Source organism: Hippoglossus stenolepis, chromosome 3 (assembly GCF_022539355.2).
Source record: "Hippoglossus stenolepis isolate QCI-W04-F060 chromosome 3, HSTE1.2, whole genome shotgun sequence".
Lineage (NCBI taxonomy): Eukaryota > Metazoa > Chordata > Actinopteri > Pleuronectiformes > Pleuronectidae > Hippoglossus > Hippoglossus stenolepis.
Window position 1 is genome coordinate 5,607,052 of NC_061485.1, and position 19,493 is coordinate 5,626,544.

General features: G+C 43.7%; 2 protein-coding genes across 3 annotated transcripts in view; one reads left to right on the forward strand and one right to left on the reverse strand.

Annotated features, from left to right (window-relative positions):
- On the forward strand, nt 1-15,654 carry unm_sa1614 (un-named sa1614). Its single transcript, XM_035151793.2, has 28 exons — nt 1-704; nt 3,220-3,292; nt 3,455-3,600; nt 3,761-3,835; nt 3,943-3,992; nt 4,184-4,313; nt 4,975-5,060; nt 5,154-5,229; nt 5,923-6,003; nt 6,082-6,179; nt 6,256-6,325; nt 6,715-6,802; nt 6,901-6,949; nt 7,063-7,235; nt 7,571-7,704; nt 7,790-7,881; nt 7,975-8,161; nt 8,319-8,404; nt 8,491-8,606; nt 8,828-8,895; nt 8,992-9,099; nt 9,311-9,587; nt 10,059-10,217; nt 10,296-10,362; nt 12,000-12,046; nt 12,473-12,627; nt 12,836-12,961; nt 13,453-15,654. Exons 1-28 carry the CDS (start codon nt 579-581, stop codon nt 13,525-13,527), a joined length of 3,018 nt encoding a protein of 1,005 aa, XP_035007684.1. The 5' UTR covers nt 1-578; the 3' UTR covers nt 13,528-15,654.
- The window catches only part of st3gal8 (ST3 beta-galactoside alpha-2,3-sialyltransferase 8), a 17,996-nt gene continuing 13,993 nt past the window's right edge, over nt 15,491-19,493 (reverse strand). For both annotated transcript variants that reach the window (XM_035151794.2, XM_047339336.1), the window contains exon 9: nt 15,491-19,489. In XM_035151794.2, the coding sequence (XP_035007685.2) occupies nt 19,322-19,489 (168 nt within the window). In that variant the 3' untranslated portion in view covers nt 15,491-19,321. The remainder of the gene's footprint in view (nt 19,490-19,493) is intronic.

Consider the following 19,493-nt stretch of genomic DNA (forward strand, 5'->3'; position numbering starts at 1 on the left):
AGAATAAAGGAGGAAACGCGGAGAAAAGCAGGTGATGGAGGAGAAGAGATGAATCTGAGGAGGAGACACCGGACGCATCCTCTCATCTCTACCCGGCCCCGGTGCCCCGAGCTCCGGTTCCCCGCTCGGCTGCTCCGCTCTTTGTCAGCCGGCTCTCACGCGCAGACCCGGGCGGGTTAGTGAGGCTGCTCCTCCGGATGAAGACTCAATAATCTGAAAACCTTCATGAATTCTATTTTAAAATACTTCATATTTAAAATACTCTGTTTTTTTTTACCGTGGAGGCTGCGCCCGTTCAGATGATTTCTCCTGCGGGGTTTTCTCACCTTTTGTTCGGAGGAAGAAGCGACTGATGCTGCGGTGAAGTGACCGAGGAGGAGGCACCGGATCCGGTCGTTAATCATCAGGTTTAGAACCAGAACTCAGAGCTGATGGGATTATTTCTCCTTCACACTGTGGATCTTTAAATCGTTTTATTGATTTGCATCGTCACTGGCTCTGGTTCTTTTGTTCTGCTCTGTGAGACTGTCCCGGTTGGTCCCGGTTGGTCCCGGTTGGTCCCGGTGGTTTGCAGCACCATGCCGGAGTGTGTGTCGGTGCCGGAGTTCGTGCATGAGGTGCAGGAGGACTGGAGCTCCCCCACCACCTCCTCCTTCACCTCCAGGATGCTGAGCTGCAGGAACACGGTCTACCTGCTGGAGGAGGTCAGTACTAGAGGAGGAGGAGGAGGAGAAGGAGGTGTGAGGAGGTGGTGTCACTCATTCAGGAGCTTTCATGTTTCCTCATGAATGAAACTAACACACAGGAAGTCACATGATTACTTTGTCTTCTATCTCATATTCAGGGCCGAACCAAATAGCTTGAGGGCCCTCAGGGCAAAAACGAGCTGCTGGGGCCCCCTGGTTCTCCCTTATATTATTAGGTTTGTTTACTTCTCCCTCGTTCTCTTATTAATATTAACTGCACCTGCCAGAGTTGGACAAACTTCACCTTTTACGTATCATTGTAACTGGTGCATTTACTGCCGTCTCACACAAGCTCTTTAATGGAAAACAGGAATGCATCAGCCACAACACAACAGACAACGGATACACAACAACAATGGAGGTGAGTTTCAATGGATGTTGACATTGAAACGAGCAGAGTTAAACCAAATTCATGCTTCTGCGTCGAAGCTACGCCGTAGAGGTGCACCCTACGCAGCACCTTATGCAGAACCCTACGCAGAACCCTACGCAGAACCCTAGGCAGAACCCTACGACTTACCCTGATGCACACCTCCCCAAAAATGTGCCTATACGCACTACGTTGAAAGAACGAACACGGACGACATCTTTCTTTTCTTCGTTGCAGTTCTTTATGAAAAAGTAATCGCTCTTCAACATCTATCAGCTCCAACGCCAACATGATAGTAACACTCGCCATTGTTCTGAAGTGAACAGAGACGCCAGAGAGTTTGTAAATAAGGGAACCGGAAACCGGAATACAATAAACATAGAAACTCTACGCCCACTAGCATTTCGGTGTACAGACATCGTAGCTGCATGAATTTACCTCAAGTAGTGACTTTTGCAGTTATGTTGTCACTCTTGCTTTTGTGTTTGAGCTTTTGCAGTTGTGTTCTCCGTTAATTAACTTCTCGGCCACCGTACCTTTAACCTCATGTAATGTCCAGCAGCACAGTTATGACCTTTAACCCGAGCAGAGGTCTAATCAACCAGGATGTATGAAAGAACCTGGAGATTCACAGGCGCTTTTAATAAATACATTTCAATGTTTCCCAGAGAATTAGATCAATCTGTGGTGGTAGCTGCTGGGAGGCTTGATGATGGGAGCGTGCACGAGAGAACGCAGCTCGCTCTCATGCACAACAGAGCAAAACACACGAGGGACCTCAGGGATCTTAAATCTTATATGAGTGTGTAAAAATGTGGTTCATTATGAAACTGTAGTGGGACACATTAGACATGGCTGGCTGCCACTGTCTAAATAATGAATGGCAAACAAGGTATCTCCAAATAAAAGATCTGGGCGGCACGGTGGTGCAGTGGTTAGCAATGTCGCTCCGCACACTGATTCTGTGTCAGCCTTGTGACCAGTCCAGGGTTTACACTGAGCTAATACAACGTCTCAGGAAGTTTACCAACCAGCTGGTTTGGTAGCAGACGCCGAACTTTAGCAAACAACTCACAAGGCTTTAAGATGAAATGTGTGAATATATATATAATCTTTTCCTCAACTCTCCCGTGGAGTAAATAAAACCCTGAGCTGTCCAAACCCAATGTTAGCAGCACTCCTTGTTAACATACTGTATGTGCATTGTTATTATTATTATATTCAATTTCTGCTGATAGATCCACTTAAATCCTACCCGCTGCTTCTTTAAACCAGTGGGCCCCTAACCCCCCAACACACACACACACACACACACACACACACACACACACACACACACACACTTGGCGTCGCTGACCTGGAGACCCTCAGATCTCTGACTGGCCTCAAAAACATGCTGTCAAGCCGCGCCCCCCTGACCCCCCCCTGCTGCCGCCCCAGTTTTACCCCCAACAGAGTTGGCATATGTTACCACGGGAACAGATTACATCTCATTAGTATTCATTGTTATCGTGAATGTTAATGAGGAGGAGACAGAGAGATTATTGTTAATGAGGATATGAGGTGAACTGCAGCTTGGACTCAGGAAGTTGAAGATTACAACTTTCATGAGAATTTTAGTTTGTTAACAGTAAACCAGTGATCTGAGGCTCCGGTTTCCCTTTGAGGACTTTTTCTAAACCAACCAGCTTCATTTATCAGACGATGTGAAAAAACAGTTCAGAGAAAGAAAACGACAAAAACAACTTTCATATATTCATAATTTATATAAATAGGAGGTAAATAATAGGACATTGGAGGAGATACAGATACATTCTTATGCCAGACATCGTGCTGTTGGTAGAAGAGGTTTGAAGAATGAATGAAGGTGGATGTAGTAGAATACGGTGTCATCCTGACAAATGCAAACAATGACGACACTGTGTAAACTCCTCCTCCTGATAGATGCCTTAAAAACAAATAATAAAATCAAAGCACATCTTCAAATAGTCAACATTTGATGAAAAATCTAATCTTAGTGCCCGTGTTGATGTATTATTATTATTTTTGAAATAACTGCATGAATATATGAACTGTTTCATATGTGTTTGTGTGTTCGTTCAGGCTCTGGACAGTGACCGTCTGGTGTTGCAGAAAATGAAGAAAGCTTCTAAAGCCAAATATACTTCAGGACAAGGTACACAAACACACACACACACACACACAGACACACACACACACACACACACACACACACACACACACACACACACACACACACACACACACACACACACACACACACACACACACACACACACTGATCTCTGCACTGACACTGTCTCTCTCTCTCTCTCAGAACACGTCTCTCACCTGGAGCAGTACATTCATTCGATGGAGAAGCTGTCGGTCAACTGTCACTCAAACGGAGAGTCCGAGGTTGGCTCCGCCTTCTATCGTCTGGCGGACTTTTCTAAAGAGCTCGTCTCTCCGATGAAGAACCTGGTGAGTGACACATTTACATTAAACTAGGTAGATCGATGTTGTTTAAGTCAGAGAGGAACCTTTTAAAATTTGGTGCAGATCCAGGATTTATTTTATCACTGTATGTTGGATTGAATGTGTGTGTGTGTGTGTGTGTGTGTGTGTGTGTGTGTGTGTGCAGCTAAAGAGCATGCTCCACAACATCCACTTCTTCTTGGACTCCCTGGTTAAAGGCGACCTGAGGGAGGTGAAGGGGGTGAGGACCATCTTTTCATTCACTGCTTTCCATTACTGCATCATATTAGCTCCACGTGGCCTCAGGGTGGCGCTGTCTCTCACCCGTCTTTGTCCTTGTCTCTACAGGATCTGAAGAAACCTTTCGACAAAGCGTGGAGGGACTACGAGAGCAGATTGTAAGTGATCATCAAACATTCAAGGGTTTTTTTCTCGGCTTCACTCTTGAGGATTTGACAAATGTGACTGTCGTGCAAAATAATACGTTATAATCCAGCGCTACAGTTCTTTGCTCACGCACCTGAAAGAGCTCTGTCTGTAAAGATGGGTTCAGCTAAACACGCGAGGTCTCACACATCGTGTTTTGCAGTAAGCAGGTGGAGAAGGAGAAGAGGGAGTTGGCTCGTCAGTACGGGATGGTGAGGAACGAGGTGAGCGGGGGGGAGATCGCCGAGGAGCTGGAGAAGGAGAGACGCTCGTTCCAACTCAGCATGTGTGAGGTCAGACACGCTCACACACACACACACACACACACACACACACACACACACACACACACACACACACACACACACACACACACACACACACACACACACACACACAACACACACACACACACACACACACACACACACACACCCTGCCCTCCTCCTGACTCCGTCACTTTCACCTGAGGGAACAATCCCAATTCTCTCCTTTGATTATTCCTCGATCCTTTACCAGGAAGTCCTTCCAGCTCCGGATGAAATGGAGGGATGCAAATGAAGGAATTGGAATGTAGCCCTGCTCATTTTTCTCCTTCTCTCTCTTCCTCTCCTTTTTTGTTTTCTTTCTTATGTCTCCAGCGACAGCCAGTTGCTTGGAGGCATTGTGTTTTGGGGTTGTCCGTCCGTCTGCCCCATTCTTGTGAGCATGATATCTCAAGAACGCCTTCAGGGAATTTGATCAAATTTGGTATAAATGTTTAGTTGGACTCATGAACTTTGATTGTGGAGGTCAAAGGTCACAGTGACCGTTCTCTCTCGAATGCTCCTCTTGATCATCGTCCCCCACACTTCACCTTAGCGACTCTGAAACTCATCCATCACTTCCAAAACATGTAAACACACAACCTTCTTCCCTTTAAAACCATGTGGTCGTCTCCCTCTTCTCTCTCAGTATCTGATTAAGGTCAATGAGATAAAGACAAAGAGAGGCGTTGACCTGCTGCAGAACCTCATCAAACACTACCACAGCCACAACAAGTGAGGACACGCAAACACGCTTTCAGGCCTACATGTTGTAAAAAGACATGATTTACTGTATCTGTGTGTGTGTGTGTGTGTGTGTGTGTGTAGTTTCCTGCAGGAGTGTGTTTCCACCACTGAGCGGTTGAAGCAGTACATTGAGGAGCTGAACGGGGTCCTGACCACGGTACGACAATGACCGACAGAGAGAAATAAAACCCAGAAACAAGTTAGAGTCAAGCGTCAACCCTCTGTGACGTCACCCGGTCTGCGAGCTGTCGTTTTTGAGTTTGACATTTTGTCCAGCGCCATCTTGTTTTTTTTATTTAAAGGAGCGGGGGGTGGAGCCTGACACCCACCTCCACCTGCGCCCTGCACCCATTTGACGGTACTAGCTGTCAATCACATTTCCAAGACCCAAAGCTTATTGTCTAATTGACTCAAAGCGGAGCATAATTTACAAAATGAAGATGACTTGAAACTAGAGATTGAGACATAAACTCCTTAGGAAAATGTTTACTGACGTTATGAATCAAGTGAGAAGTAGAATCCTTTTTCTTCTAGCAACCAGTAGAGTCGCCCTCTGCTGGTCATCTGAGAGAAGATAGGTTTCAGACACGGTGCAGGTCGCAGGTGGAGGTGGGCGTGTATTATCCTCGAGCTCTCAGTCAGGCTCCACCCCCTGACCAGGATGGCGCAGGACAAAATGTCAAACAGGGGGTTGCCCCTTGGTTTCAATAATAATAATAATAAAAAACTCTCGCTGCATTTGATAAACAAAGTTATCCGGATGATTTTAGCCTGATAACATCACGTCAGCCCGGATCAGTGAAACCACACGTGAGCAGCAGGGCTCAGGTGAACTGTCGTGTGTCTGCAGGTGAAGCAGCGTCACGAAGACGAGAAGAAACAACTGTGTTCTCTCAGAGATCAGCTGAGGCCGGTCGTCCACACGGAGCAGGTCAGACACACAAACACTGACATGATAACACTGTCCAACAGGATATTAAACTGTGTGTGTGTGTCTGTGTGTGTGTAGGACTCTCTGCCTAAGCAGGTGTACAGTATGCATCAGCTGCTGGGAGACAAACATTACGGAACAGAAAGAGCAGGATTCCTCTACAAGAAGAGTGACGGGTAAAAACACAACACAATAAACTGCTGAAGATCAACATTAGTCGCACAACTAAAACTGTCTCTGTTTGTGTTTCAGGTTGAGGAAAATGTGGCAGAAAAGGAAATGTTCCGTTCATAACTGTTACCTGACGATCGCACATGCTACTGTGAGCTCACCGTGTGTGTGTGTGTGTGTGTGTGTGTGTGTGTTACCTTTGACCTTAAATTAGAATTCCTAGGTGTGAAGTCATTATCTCGTCATTATAGTCGTCACAGGAAATGACGCAGCAGGAAGTTTCAGATAAACCCAAGTATACCAGTTAAATTTGATCTCATTGATAATTGTTGGATAACGTGTTCATCTGATGCTTATACAAAGAAAACATTCTTCACTGCTGCTGCTTCACATTAAAAGCATGTGACTGATGAAACATGGGGAGGCTCTTATTGTGAAGCAGCCACAGAAAAACACTGTACATTTCTCACATATACAAAACTTTTACTTTTAACTAGACTTAGACTTTTAAAACACCTCAAACTCTTCTGTCTCTTTCAGCCGAATAAACCTCCGACCAGACTCAACCTACTCACCTGTCAGGTTAAACCCAGCGTGGAGGACAAGAAATGCTTTGACCTGATCTCTCGTAAGAAACACGCAAACACGCACACACACACACACACACACACACACACACACACACACACACACAATGTTCTATATAACAAACCTTTTGTCCTCCAGATAATCGGACGTATCACTTCCTGGCTGAAGATGAAGCTGAGTGTGTGGCGTGAGTAACAAATAAATAAACTTTATTGAAAGAGTCTGATACTGGAATCCTCTTGTAGGTTGATAATCATAAGATGTGTGTGTGTGTGTGTGTCTTTGTGTGTGTGTGTTCAGCTGGATCTCGGTGCTCAGTAACAGTAAGCAGGAGGCTCTGAGCGTGGCTCTGGACGGGGGGAGGCTGGAGGGAGGAGGAGAGGAGAGCAGCGTGGAGGATCTGACCCGCGCCATCACCGACGACGTCAGGCGGATGCCAGGGAACAACAGCTGCTGCGACTGTGGAGCTCCGGGTAATCTCTGTCAATCAATCAGTCAATCAATCAGTCAATCAATCAGTATCAATCAGTTCAATCAATGTATTTTTATTCGTTTATTAGTGAAACTAAATAAATTAATCTGTAACCGTTGTGATTTTGTATTGGTTTTCAATTTTAAAACAAAACTATGCACCAGGTGAAAACTCTTTGTTCTAACTTCTCAGAATGTGAGTAATTTACGACCTTTTGTAAAAAAGTTAAATGCAGCCTATTAAATGTCAAAGGTCAAATCAAAGTTTACACTGTACCTACAACACTATAACATTTTTAATGTGTAATATAATATATGTTTCTCTCTCTCTCTGTAGATCCTGGATGGCTCTCGACCAACCTGGGGATCCTGACCTGTATCGAGTGTTCAGGGATCCACAGGGAGATGGGGGTCCACGTGTCCAGGATCCAGTCTCTGAGTCTGGACAGCCTGGGGACCTCAGACCTGCTGGTATATGAACTAACAGTAGACAAAGGTCAAAGGTCACGGTGACCTCATGTGAGTCACACAGTGATCGTGTCTCTCTTTCTTTCAGTTGGCCAGGAATGTTGGTAACTCTGGTTTTAATGAAATACTGGAGGCGAACCTGCTGAGTCCGTCTCTGAAGCCGTCTCAACACAGTCACATGTAAGACAAACACACACAGTTGTGTGTCTTTCTGCTGTTGTCGTACTGTCGTTCATTGTAGTGAATTTGATGCTGTGTGCTGGTGGCGTGCAGGACGGAGCGTAAAGACTTCATCATGCTCAAGTACCAGGACGTTCATTTTGTGAGGCGGAGTCCCAGCTCTACTGCAACGCTGCGACTCGGCCTGCAGGAGGCGACCAAGAGCTGCGACATCTACAGTTTGATTCAGCTGCACGCTCAGAGGATGGAGCTGAGCCAGCCGCTGCACACACACATACAGGTACACACACAGTTGTATACACATACAGTATACACACACACAAATGGTATATACACATATACACACATGAAAGTATATAGACATGCACTTACATACATATACACACAACCAGAGTTTAACCCCGATAAACACACACTCTCTGTTTCCATGCCGACAGGAAAAAGGGGAGACTGCGCTCCATCTCGCCGTCCTATTGGCCGACAGGACTTCACTGCACATCCTGGACTTCCTGGCTCAGAACTGGTCAGTCGATGTTCAGCAGTTATTACAATTCATTTTTTGGTAGTGTGAGTTTACCCGTGTGTGTCTTTTGTGTTGTTTTTTTACAGCTCCAACGTTGACATGCCGACGTCATCAGGGAACACAGCGCTGCACTACAGCTGTCTGCACAACAAGAGCGACTGTGTGAAACTGCTGCTGAGAGCCCGAGCCAACTCACACATCAGTAATACAAACACACACAGTCACACGTGTTAACACACTTCATTAGGAATAGACTGTGGTCGATGCAGTGCTACTTTTACAAAAGTAAACAAACGTACTTATAACGAAAATATCTATTTTCCAAAAAAACATGAATATTTTCCTTAAAGTTATGTTGATGACCGAAGACACATAGTAACGTTAATATTTTAACTGTGTGTGTGTGTGTGTGTGTGTGAACAGAGAATGAGTTGGGAGAGACCGCTCTGGACATGAGCCGCAGGTTGAAGCACAGCCACTGTGAGGCGCTGGTGAGTTCATCATAGTCATATTACATTGCTTCAATGTTACTGTTTATGTCGACTTACCGTGTGTGTGTGTGTGTGTGTGTGTGTGTGTGTGTGCAGCTGCAGCAGGCCCAGTCCAACCAGTTTGACCATCACATCCATGTGGAGTACGAGTGGCGGCTTCGTCATGACGACCTCTATGACAGTGACGACGACTTCGATGACAGGGTAACCATGGCAACTGAAGGCCTGCTGTTTTATCTGATTTATTTATCTACTCGTAAATATTTTGGCAGAATTTTTGTAGGTTTTGTTCTTCACACCACATCTCTGCTCTCACTCTGAACATTGATAGATTATTGATGAAAAGAGGGATTACAGCAGTTGTTAATACATCCAATAAAGTGTATTTTGTTAATCTGTTCGCGTCCCGTTTCAGAATGGTCCAGTGAAGAAGGAGCGCACCTCCTCCTCCTCCTTCACCTCCTCCTTCTCCTTCACCTCCCGTCCGTTCAGCTTCAGCCAGTCCCTGTCCTCCGCTGGGGCTCCGCCCTCCTCAGCTGGAGCAGGAGCGCCGGGCGGAGGAGGTCTGCTCAGCGTGGGGAGGAGGCTCGCCATGGCCATGGACCTCCACAGCCGGGCCGCTGGCACCGCTCCGAGCCCCCCCCCACCTCCGCCATCTTCTCCTGCTCCCCCGCTGCCCCCCAGGGTCAAAGGTGAGAACAGATATTGATAATTATATTGTTTTGATTGACTTCAATATACTAGTTTTCCTTTTTTTTTGGATCGCTATTCCCAGTTAGCTATTCCAGTTGAATGTCAACACTTTCTGCTGCTGACACGTTGTGGCCTAAGAGATGCTGATTCGTGGTTCTGGACAAAAATATCTCAACAACAGATGGAAATAATAAGAAGCAATTTTGTTTTGAAAACCCACAGGATGAATCTTTATGTCTTTAATGAGCCTCTTACTTTTTTCCATTTCCTTCGAGATCTGCTGAATGAATTGGCAGAAAATTTTGCCCAATTGTACATTTCTCTTCAATTGTTCTTAAAATGTCTCCACAACTATTGATGGTTTGTCATAAAAGATAAATTATATTTGGGAGCCGATACAGATATTAGGAAGATAATCTATAAATCTAATAATGATTTATCGTCAATTATATCTCTGCTCTGTCACTCAGCTCCCACTGTTCCTCCTCCTCCGCCTCCCGCTGGGGGGGAGGGATTTTGCGAGGACGATGAGGAAGAATTCTTCATCACGTCAGGAAACAGGAAGTCCAACCCTGCCCCTCCCATCGCCGTCCGACACAAGAGGAGCTGCTCTGAGTCCAGCACGCACGGTAACATCTGAGAGACACACTGCAATTAATCTGTCAGAGTGATGCTGTGTAATTAACTGTGTGTGTCTGTGTGTGTAGATTACGGGTTGCCAACCAGTCCCAGGATCTACAGCGGTCCAGACTCCTCCTCCTTTAAGCAGTGTGTGTGAGTATCTGAGACACAAACACACACTGAAACTCTCAGTGTGTCACATTAAACACCTTAAACACATGATAGAGAACAAGGCTTCTGATTGGACCAGTAAAGGAATTATGATGTCACACTGGTCCAGATACCAACAGGAAGGGTTTTCAATTTTTTACGTCATCTTTTTTAGCTGTAGTAGAATTAATCAAAGAAAATGCTTTGAAAAGAATCAGACCATAATGATAATAATTATAATAATAATCTTCATTTATTGAACCCTTTTCAGGTCCAAAAGGTCCCCCTTATGAAATCATACTTAAATTCACTAGATACTAATTTTTATTTGGATCTGCACCAAATTTACACACACACACACACATACAACACACACACACACACACACACACACACACACACACACACACACACACACACACACACACACAAATATCAGTCCCCTAAACATGTGTGATTTTTTTTCATCAAGGCCGATGACTTATTCTCTCAGAAATCAAAGAAAATGTAATTCATTAAATCATCAGATTTAATAGACAGTCTATAAAGTTCAAAGAGAGTTCAAAGACAATTTGAATAAACTCAGGGAAGGGTCTCGGATCAAAGAGGAGTTTGGGTTTGAGCTGCAACCAGCGACCACAGGTTCAACTTGCTCCGGATCTTCTCTTCTCTTTCCTATTTTTCAAGCTCAATCTGTTCTGGTAATGATGCAAAAATGTCCAAAAATATCTTTAAAAAAGGAAGAAATGACGGAGTCAGCCGACAGGATTTCCTCAGGCAGATTCTTCCAGAGCCTCAGGGCCCTGAGAAGCTCTGTCCCCTCTAGTTCTCAACCAGGTTTCTGGGACAGACAACAGGCATCTGCCCGAGGAGCTGAAGGTACGAGCAGATCTATAGATGGATGGAAGATGGATTTATCATATCGAGCCATAGAAATCACCAGTTACGTCTAAAAATCACTTCTAGTCAGTGTGAAGAGGCTGGAACAGGAGCGAGGGATCAGCTCATCTGTGGATTATTGTTTCAGGTTTTCTTCTCTGACAAATCTGATCTGACACATGAAGATTAGATGATGAAAACTACAGCTAATTTATTTATTGTTAAATCTCCAGCGATGAGCTGCAACAACATTATACATTTAACGGTTTCCGTTAAATTTTGATTCACTGAAGCTAAAGTCAGATGTGTCGAACTGGAAAAACTCAGACTGCACTGCCCTCTGGTGGACAGAGGATGAATTAAAGATGTGATTTTTTTTTAATCTCAGATAATAAACCTCTCTCTCTCTCTCTCTCCCTCCCTCTCTCTTTCTCTCCCTCCCTCTCTCTCCCTCTCTCTCTCTCCTCTCTCTCTCTCTCTCTCTCCCGTCTCCCTCTCTCTCTCCCTCTCTCTCTCTCTCTCCCTCTCTCTCTCTCTCTCTCTCTCTCCCCTCCCTCTCTTTCCTCTCTCTCTCTCCCTCTCTCTCTCTCTCTCTCTCTCTCTCTCCCTCCCTCTCTCTCTCTCTCTCTCTCTCTCCCTCCCTCCCTCTCTCTCTCCCTCTCTCTCTCTCTCTCTCTCTCTCCCTCCCTCTCTCTCTCTCTCTCTCTCTCTCTCTCTCTCTCTCTCTCTCTCTCTCCCTCCCTCTCTCTCTCTCTCTGCAGTCCATCTTCTCCTCTCAGCTCGCTGACTGAACGACCTCACAGAGCAGGTACTTCCTGTCCTGTAACATCCATCAGTCTGTTTTATCTGTTCATCAGTCTGTTGAATCCATCATGTGTAAATGTTATAAACTCACAGTGAAGGTCCAGGGATCAGTGGAGCAACAAGAGATAAAATGAGTTTCTGTTTTTAATCCACTTTCTCTCTCAAAACAGATTAGTTTATGTTTACTTTTATTGATTTATCATTTAATTGTGTAAATGTATGAATGATTCATCTTTTAGTTTTCAGCCAGAAAAACAAACAAACAAACAAAAATATCTTATTTTATATTTTATAAATACAGTTGAGTAACAATTACATAATAAATAAGGATAAATCATTAGATAATTAACTTTCTGTCCTGTTAACAACGCGACCCTGAAAATAAGTTGATGTTGTCATGGTAACATTAATCTTTTATTTCCTGTCTGAGGTTTTCGGAGGGCGGACAGTGACGGTAGCTCCTCCCACTTCCTGCACCCTGCCAGTAAAGCTCCGCCCAACGGATCTCCCACCAACCACCGTTCTCAGAGCTTTGAGAGTGACATCAGGGGCCCCGCCCCCCTGCCGCTCCCTCGCAGATCAGTGGTAAGTTTATAAAAAAACACGTTAAGGGTTTATTTTTTTTACTGTGACGACATTAATTTCCAGAACATTACAGATTCTGCTCTGTCCGATCGTTTCTTGTTAATTTGACCAATCACGTATCAGTTCGAGTCTACAGAATCACATACGCCATGACAGCTTGATTTCAGTAGTTGGGACATTTTGAGTGTTATTCTCTGACGTCCTTCAGCCTCGTGGCACAGCGAGTCGACGTGTTCAGGCTCTGTACGACTGTCAGGCCGACCACCACGACGAGCTGAGCTTCGCTGAGGGTCAGGTGCTGGTGCTCCTGGGACAGGAGGACCCCGATTGGTGGGTATGTATCATCATCCTACGCTCTGATTGGTTCTCCCACTGGCGGGACAGAGGAGCTCTTGTAATGTAGCCTCAGCTGATGTTGAGTTTACTTATCTGACAAAAGAATGGACGTGTTGAGAATAAAGTCGAAATGTGGAGATTTTATCATTTAGTTTGACTTTTTACTCGACATTTCCACTTTATTCATAACTTCATTCTTTTAAACAGTTGAGAAAAAAGATTTAGAAAAAGTTGAAATGTGCAAAATAAAGTTGAAATGTTGAGGTAACAATATGAAATGTCTTGAAAAATGTGAAATGTTGAGAATAAAGTCGAAATGTTGATAATTATGATTTAGTTTGACCTTAATCTAAACATTTCCACTTCTTTCTTGACAATCCTGTTTTTTTTATTGTGCTTGATTAATATAATGTCTTTCATTCACGTTTCTGTAAATGTATCATAAATAAATGAATGTGTGTGTGTGCGTGTTTGTGTGTGTGTGTGCAGCATGGTTACATCGAGGATGAGCCAGACCAGAGAGGATTGTTTCCGTCTTCCTTCGTCCAGCCATTCTCAGAATGACATGAAGAAGCTGGACCAGGACTGGACCCCATCAGTCCCTGGACCAGCACAGATCTGAACTACATCAGAGCCTGGAAAACCAAACCAGAGCCAAACCGGAGCCAAACCGGAACCAAACCGGAGCCAAACCGGATCCGTAACGAGGTACAGCCGAAACCTCTGATCTTCGATGGACCAGGTTGGTGATCTGGTTCTGAGAAGCTCCAGCAAACACAATCACATGGACACGGAAACACACAATCTGGACTAAATAAGAAGTTTTGGTCATGTGGTAACGTTGCCGTGGAGACGGCCTCGCACAGACTGATCAGCCACAATTCAAGGTTGTCGGTGACTTTTATTAATTTATTTAAGTAACTAACTAATATTTTATTAAGCACATCGGCAAAACAATCCACTGGACTTTTATTGTGAAGTTCAGTTTTAGGTTATTTTAAGTCTTTGATCCTGTAGCATCTTCCGCCTCCTCTCAGGCCTCCTCCTTCGTACGGACACAACCTGTGAGGCAGATCTGAGGAATGAACACTGAAGACCAAAGGATAAAACGCAGATGTTTGTTGTAAAATCGGGTGAAGTCAGTTTCTGGAGCCGGATTTCACCTTGTTGAGCCGTTACCATGGATTCAGTTTGTAAACATGGACTTTGATTCTTCCAGCTGCCTTTGATGTCCCCGAGATATCACAACACCTCAGTGTGTAAGTAGCACAGCACAAAACCGCCACTATTACGAAAATGAAAAAACAGTTTCTTGTTAAAAGATGGAAATTTCTCATATTAACATTGTTTCACAGTGCTGGAGAGTTGAAGTCGTGATTTAGACTTTTTAGTTCTGCAGCCACCAGGGGGCAATCAAAGTGATTTGGCTTCACTTTTAGAAGCTGACATGTAGACCATCTTGAGATTCAGTCTGTGGTCACTCCTGTATTCATTTCTATGACATTTAACCCATGATTGTCAAGGGCTTATGGGAAATGTTCATAAAAGGCTGCTAAAGCCTAAATATTGAATAAACAATGAGATTAGATGTTTTATCAAAAAGGTTCCGAAAACATATGAAGCAAGAAACGTAACGTACTGTTGAGATAAAACCTCTTTTCTCAAGGCAGACTTTTTACTTATTTTAAATAGTTAGAATCAATCTGGTTTCACTTCAACTCTCTTTTACGTATTTTCTTATCATCACAAACCAAATATTCACGAATCAACAAGGAGCTTTTTCATCACAAGAAACTTGTAAGAAGATTAATTGATTTGTTTTTATATCATGAAACTTAGATGTAGCAGGAAACACTAACTTCGTTATAAATGAAAAGTTTGGTGAAAAAAAAAGCACAGTTCAGTGTAATGTAGTAATGTGGATTGAGGGACTAATCAGCCATATTGGGGAAAAAGAGATTTTGAGAATAATGTTGTAAGGTTATGTCACAAAGTCATAATATTACAAGAATTAAAAATCGTAATATGATTGTAGTCTAACAGGAAAAAAAGTATTTGTATTATGAGATCAAAAGTCATAATGTTATGAGAAAATAAAGGGAATAGTCATAATTTAAAAGAAAACTGTTGTAATTTAACTTTAATTTAACAAAAAACAAGACAAGAATGTCAAAATATAAAGAAAAAACTCATTAAAAGAATAGAGGTCTAAGTTAACGAGAAAAAAATCATAATTTTACTAGAATAAAGTTGTAAAAAGTCAGAATTTAATGAGAAGTCATAATATAACAATGTCTTAATTTCATCCTCAAATGAAATTAAAAACGAGAAAAAAAGAAAGTCTGAATATTACGATAGGACTTTTCTTGTAAAATTACAACTTTGTTCTCGAAATCTCACAATGTCTCTTTCTCCAATATGGCCCGAATAAAAAATACACCGACATATATATGTGAACCATCTGGGTTTGATCGTTTCAACGTTTACCTCCAGAGTTGTTCGGTTTTTGGATTGAAGGAACACAAACGATGTTTCATATTTTTTATTTCATTCAAAGTGACAGTGGTGGGTTCATGTTGTTTTCTGTCTTTAGTTGAAATATCAGTGCTTCTGTCTGTTTGGCTTCTAAGAATGAACGAACGAACGAATGAATAAATGAAGTGACGATCAGTAGGTTGGTTTTTAAACGAATCTGACTTTTCTTTCTTTAATCAAACAGTAACAGTTTAAACACGATGAGCTGAAGTAAAGCTATACATACATGACACATACATGTTGTTTGGTCAGTGGACGTCACTCTGATCTAAATCTACAGATCACGTTCGACTGATCATTAGGAAATCACAAGCAGCTGATTGGTTGATCTGCACGTCCCTGCGTCCCTGATGGAAATAATCTGCATTTCCACACCGCAGGGATTCTAACGAGCACAACTTTGGATTTAAACTCACAACAAACTGGATTCTTTTTTAAAGTGTGAGGAAATAAATCTGTTTACAACTTCAACAACTGCAAATCCCCAAACTTTGCATCCAGATGTTAAATCCAGCTCAGGAAGCCGGAGCGCTGCCGCTCTCTTGAGTGGCTGAACTACGGTGAACCGCAGCCTCTGATGTGTCACAGGTCGGGTTTAAGAGACTTGACGAGAAAAGGATTGAACTCAGACTGCACTCCCCACGGCAGCCGAGCTAACGACACAGCAGCAGCCTCCAGATGATGATTCAGCATTCATGATTATTTATAAGGCCTCAGTCGGCTTCAGACAAGGTGCCGGTTGAGTTTCTGACAGCTGGAAACAGCCACGTCCTCTTGATGCAGATGTGCGGAGGTGTGAGTGTAAGCTGGGGCGGAACTTCTCCATTTCTAACTCTGTTTGAAGCAGACTGATCTTTACTAAACGTCTCAGAGGCGATTTCACACTGGTGGTTTGTCTGAATCAGAGAGAAGACGAATCTCAGTGAGGATGAAAAAAACAAGCAAACTCCACAATGAGTTGATTCTGAAATCCAGAAACAGATTTGTCATACAAACATCCCCATTAGAAGTGTTGTTCGCACGATAAGATAGTTTGATAGTTTCCCATGAAGCAGAGATTAAACTTAAACTTGTTTTATCACCAGGAAAAGTCCGGTGTTATATTTGTGCCTCTTTCCTGAGCCAGCAATTTGAGATTTAGAGCTCAGGAAAATATAGTTTGCAACCAAATAAATAATATTTTTCTTTTTACAAAAATCGATCCTGTGCGCAATGAAACTAATTTGCATGTTTACCGTTATCCATATTAACGTGCAATGATAACTCCTCTCATGCAGTTTCACTCGAATAAACTTTTGCTCTCCCTCATGACACCAAACAGCCAATCGGCATTCTTTGATTTCGGTTGTGGCACAAACATAACACCAGAGACAAGCAGCTGCGTTGCTTAAAAGCAAGAGCAGTAAAGTTAAATATCTCAGCATCTTTGAGAGCATCTGATTCTGCAGAAAGTAAAACACCAGTGTTAACTGTGCCTATGAAATCATTTGACATATAACAGGTTTAAGTCTTCAGACCAAATTCAAACTGTCTTTGTCCTACAAGCTAACTTCAATGTGCAACTCACAGATTGTAAATAAAGATGGACAAAGCTCAAATATCCTGGATACAGGCCCGGCCATCTTGGATGAGCGACGTCATTTGGAGACTGAATCTGCACAACAGTGATTGTGGCGTCAGCCTCAGCTCTCAATCATGACGTCAACATCAAATCATTAAAAACAAAACTTGAGATAAGTTTAAAATATCCCAGTTGTGGGTGCTGCCATCTTGTGACACGTCGTCCATCTTATAAACCGATACGCGACTTATATACATATATTGCGGGTGAAAGTTGAGCTCCACAGGAAGCCGGGCTGCGATTTGCCACAGGAAGCAAATGTTTTAATCGTCTCCTCGCAGATTGGAAGGGAACGGAAGGAGAAGGGTCACCTCGGAAATATTTGCGCATGTGTGACAGAGCCTTGATTGTATCTGAGACGAAAACTCGCTGATTTAGAATCAAACTCGGTGTGAAAACGCCCTGAAACTCTCCATAGTGCAAACAAAGCCACAAACATTTAGACGACTGATAATATTTTTGTACATTCACAGTAGAGGTGAGAGGCGGCCGCTCTGCATGCTGGGATCTCCTGTGAGGAGGAGGCGCAGCAGTCAGGTGACCCGACTCCTCTGCTACTCGCTGGACTGCTCAGTCCTTCTTCATTCATGTGTTGGTTTGTTTTTGGTTGGACTTCAAATTTTCCTTTTTTGAAAGTACATTGCACTGCATCCACACTCACTGGAAACTGATTGTTTGACTTTGTCCTCGTCACGTTTTATTTGATAAATCTTTAGTCGTCTCCTCGTCTTTGTCACTTCAGCTGAACCGACACTCGGGAGTCGCGTCCGTCTGTGAAATGTTCTCGAAGTCAAACATCTTCAGCTCTCTACAGTTAGTCTTGTTATTTGGCTTTGCCACTTTGTTATCTACAGGAGGCAGAAAACTGTGATTAGAAAATGATTATCACTAAATGTTGGACTGTTCCTTAAAAAACATTCCTGCTGCGGAAAACCTGCAGACGGTCGTTTGATAATCAGAACCACAGGCTGAGAACCACATACGGTGACGACAGGAAGTGACGTTGCTTTAGGATCCAAATGTTCCAGTCCGTCAGGATCCTCCACGTCAGGACGGCTTGTGATAAAATAAAAATAAATGGATGGATTATAAATGATATAAAAAAAGGTCTCTTCTCGTGGGCGAAACAACATGGACTCCTCCTGTCATTACTCCTTCATGACAAAGTGCTTTGATTAAAAAAAGAGGTTCTCCCTGTATAACGTCTATAAAATCCAATAAAAAAAGATTAAAGTCTGTGGTTGTTTCCCCACTCAGAGCAAAACGTGTGTGGTCGATCCACGCAGTCGTATGGAGAGTGGAGGGTCCCGAAAAACTGTCTGTTCTGTTTGTTCAAGTGAGGCTGGAACTCATTTAACTCATTTAGGGGTCAGCACAGGAGGGGGATCGAGTCCCCACCTCCTTGCTGGAGGAGGCAGGTTTAGCTCCGTCCGCAGTTTATCTCCAGATCCAAAACATCTGGCCTCAGTCTGGAAAAGCTGGAGGACCGATGTAAGTCTGTCAGCCGGATGATAGGTCGGATGAGAGACGTCTTTCAGATAGAGCTCTGGAAAAGGTTCGTAAAAATTGGGTCTGGACCTTTTCTGGGGTTTGTCTTTCACATATGAAGAACGCAGGACATTTTCTAGGTCAGACTCGTTCATGACAACATTCAAGGGAGGGGTGGAGCCTGGGTAGAGCAGCAGGAGGCCGGACCCGACGTTTAAAGCACACTGCGGAAATCACAGGTTTTTATTACCGGCACAAAAATGTCAACATTGTTCTTATCGCCGAAACCTCTTGCATCTCGTTGTCTTTCCAATTTTCAGCATCTGAGATATTTTTATTCTTTAGGGTTTTTTTCTGTTTTGCGTCCCTCATGTGGTAGAAATGTAACGCGGCCACTTGCTCACTGGGAATTGTTTTCTCATATGATCTCAACCTGACATTTTCCAGACTTTTGATTAGTGGGCTGCCAGGAAAAGTTCTGGAAAATGTCCGACGCAACTGACTTGGAGTCTTGGAACCTTGCATTCTCACATACAGCCGCTCAGAGTTCAGAGCATGTCTGAAAGCAGCTTGTCTGCAGGTCAGGTCTGTTGTTCAGTCCACTGGTCTGCAGGTCTGTGGTCAGGAAGCACATCGCTCTGTGGGTTGATGGGTCCATCAGTAAATCTCTGTAGTCAGGTCAGTCTGTCGGTCAGCGGGTCAGTCGTTGTCGTGTCACAGGTGCAGACTGATCTTTCCTTCCTTGGCGAGCTGTTGAATGACCTGGATCTCAAAGTCGGCGCTGTGGACGCCGGTCTTCCTGAAGGCTCCGGCGTCCCGGTTCTCTTCCCAGTAGTGATGCCAGTTCCCCAGTTTGTCGGCACCATAACCAAACACTGACACCTGA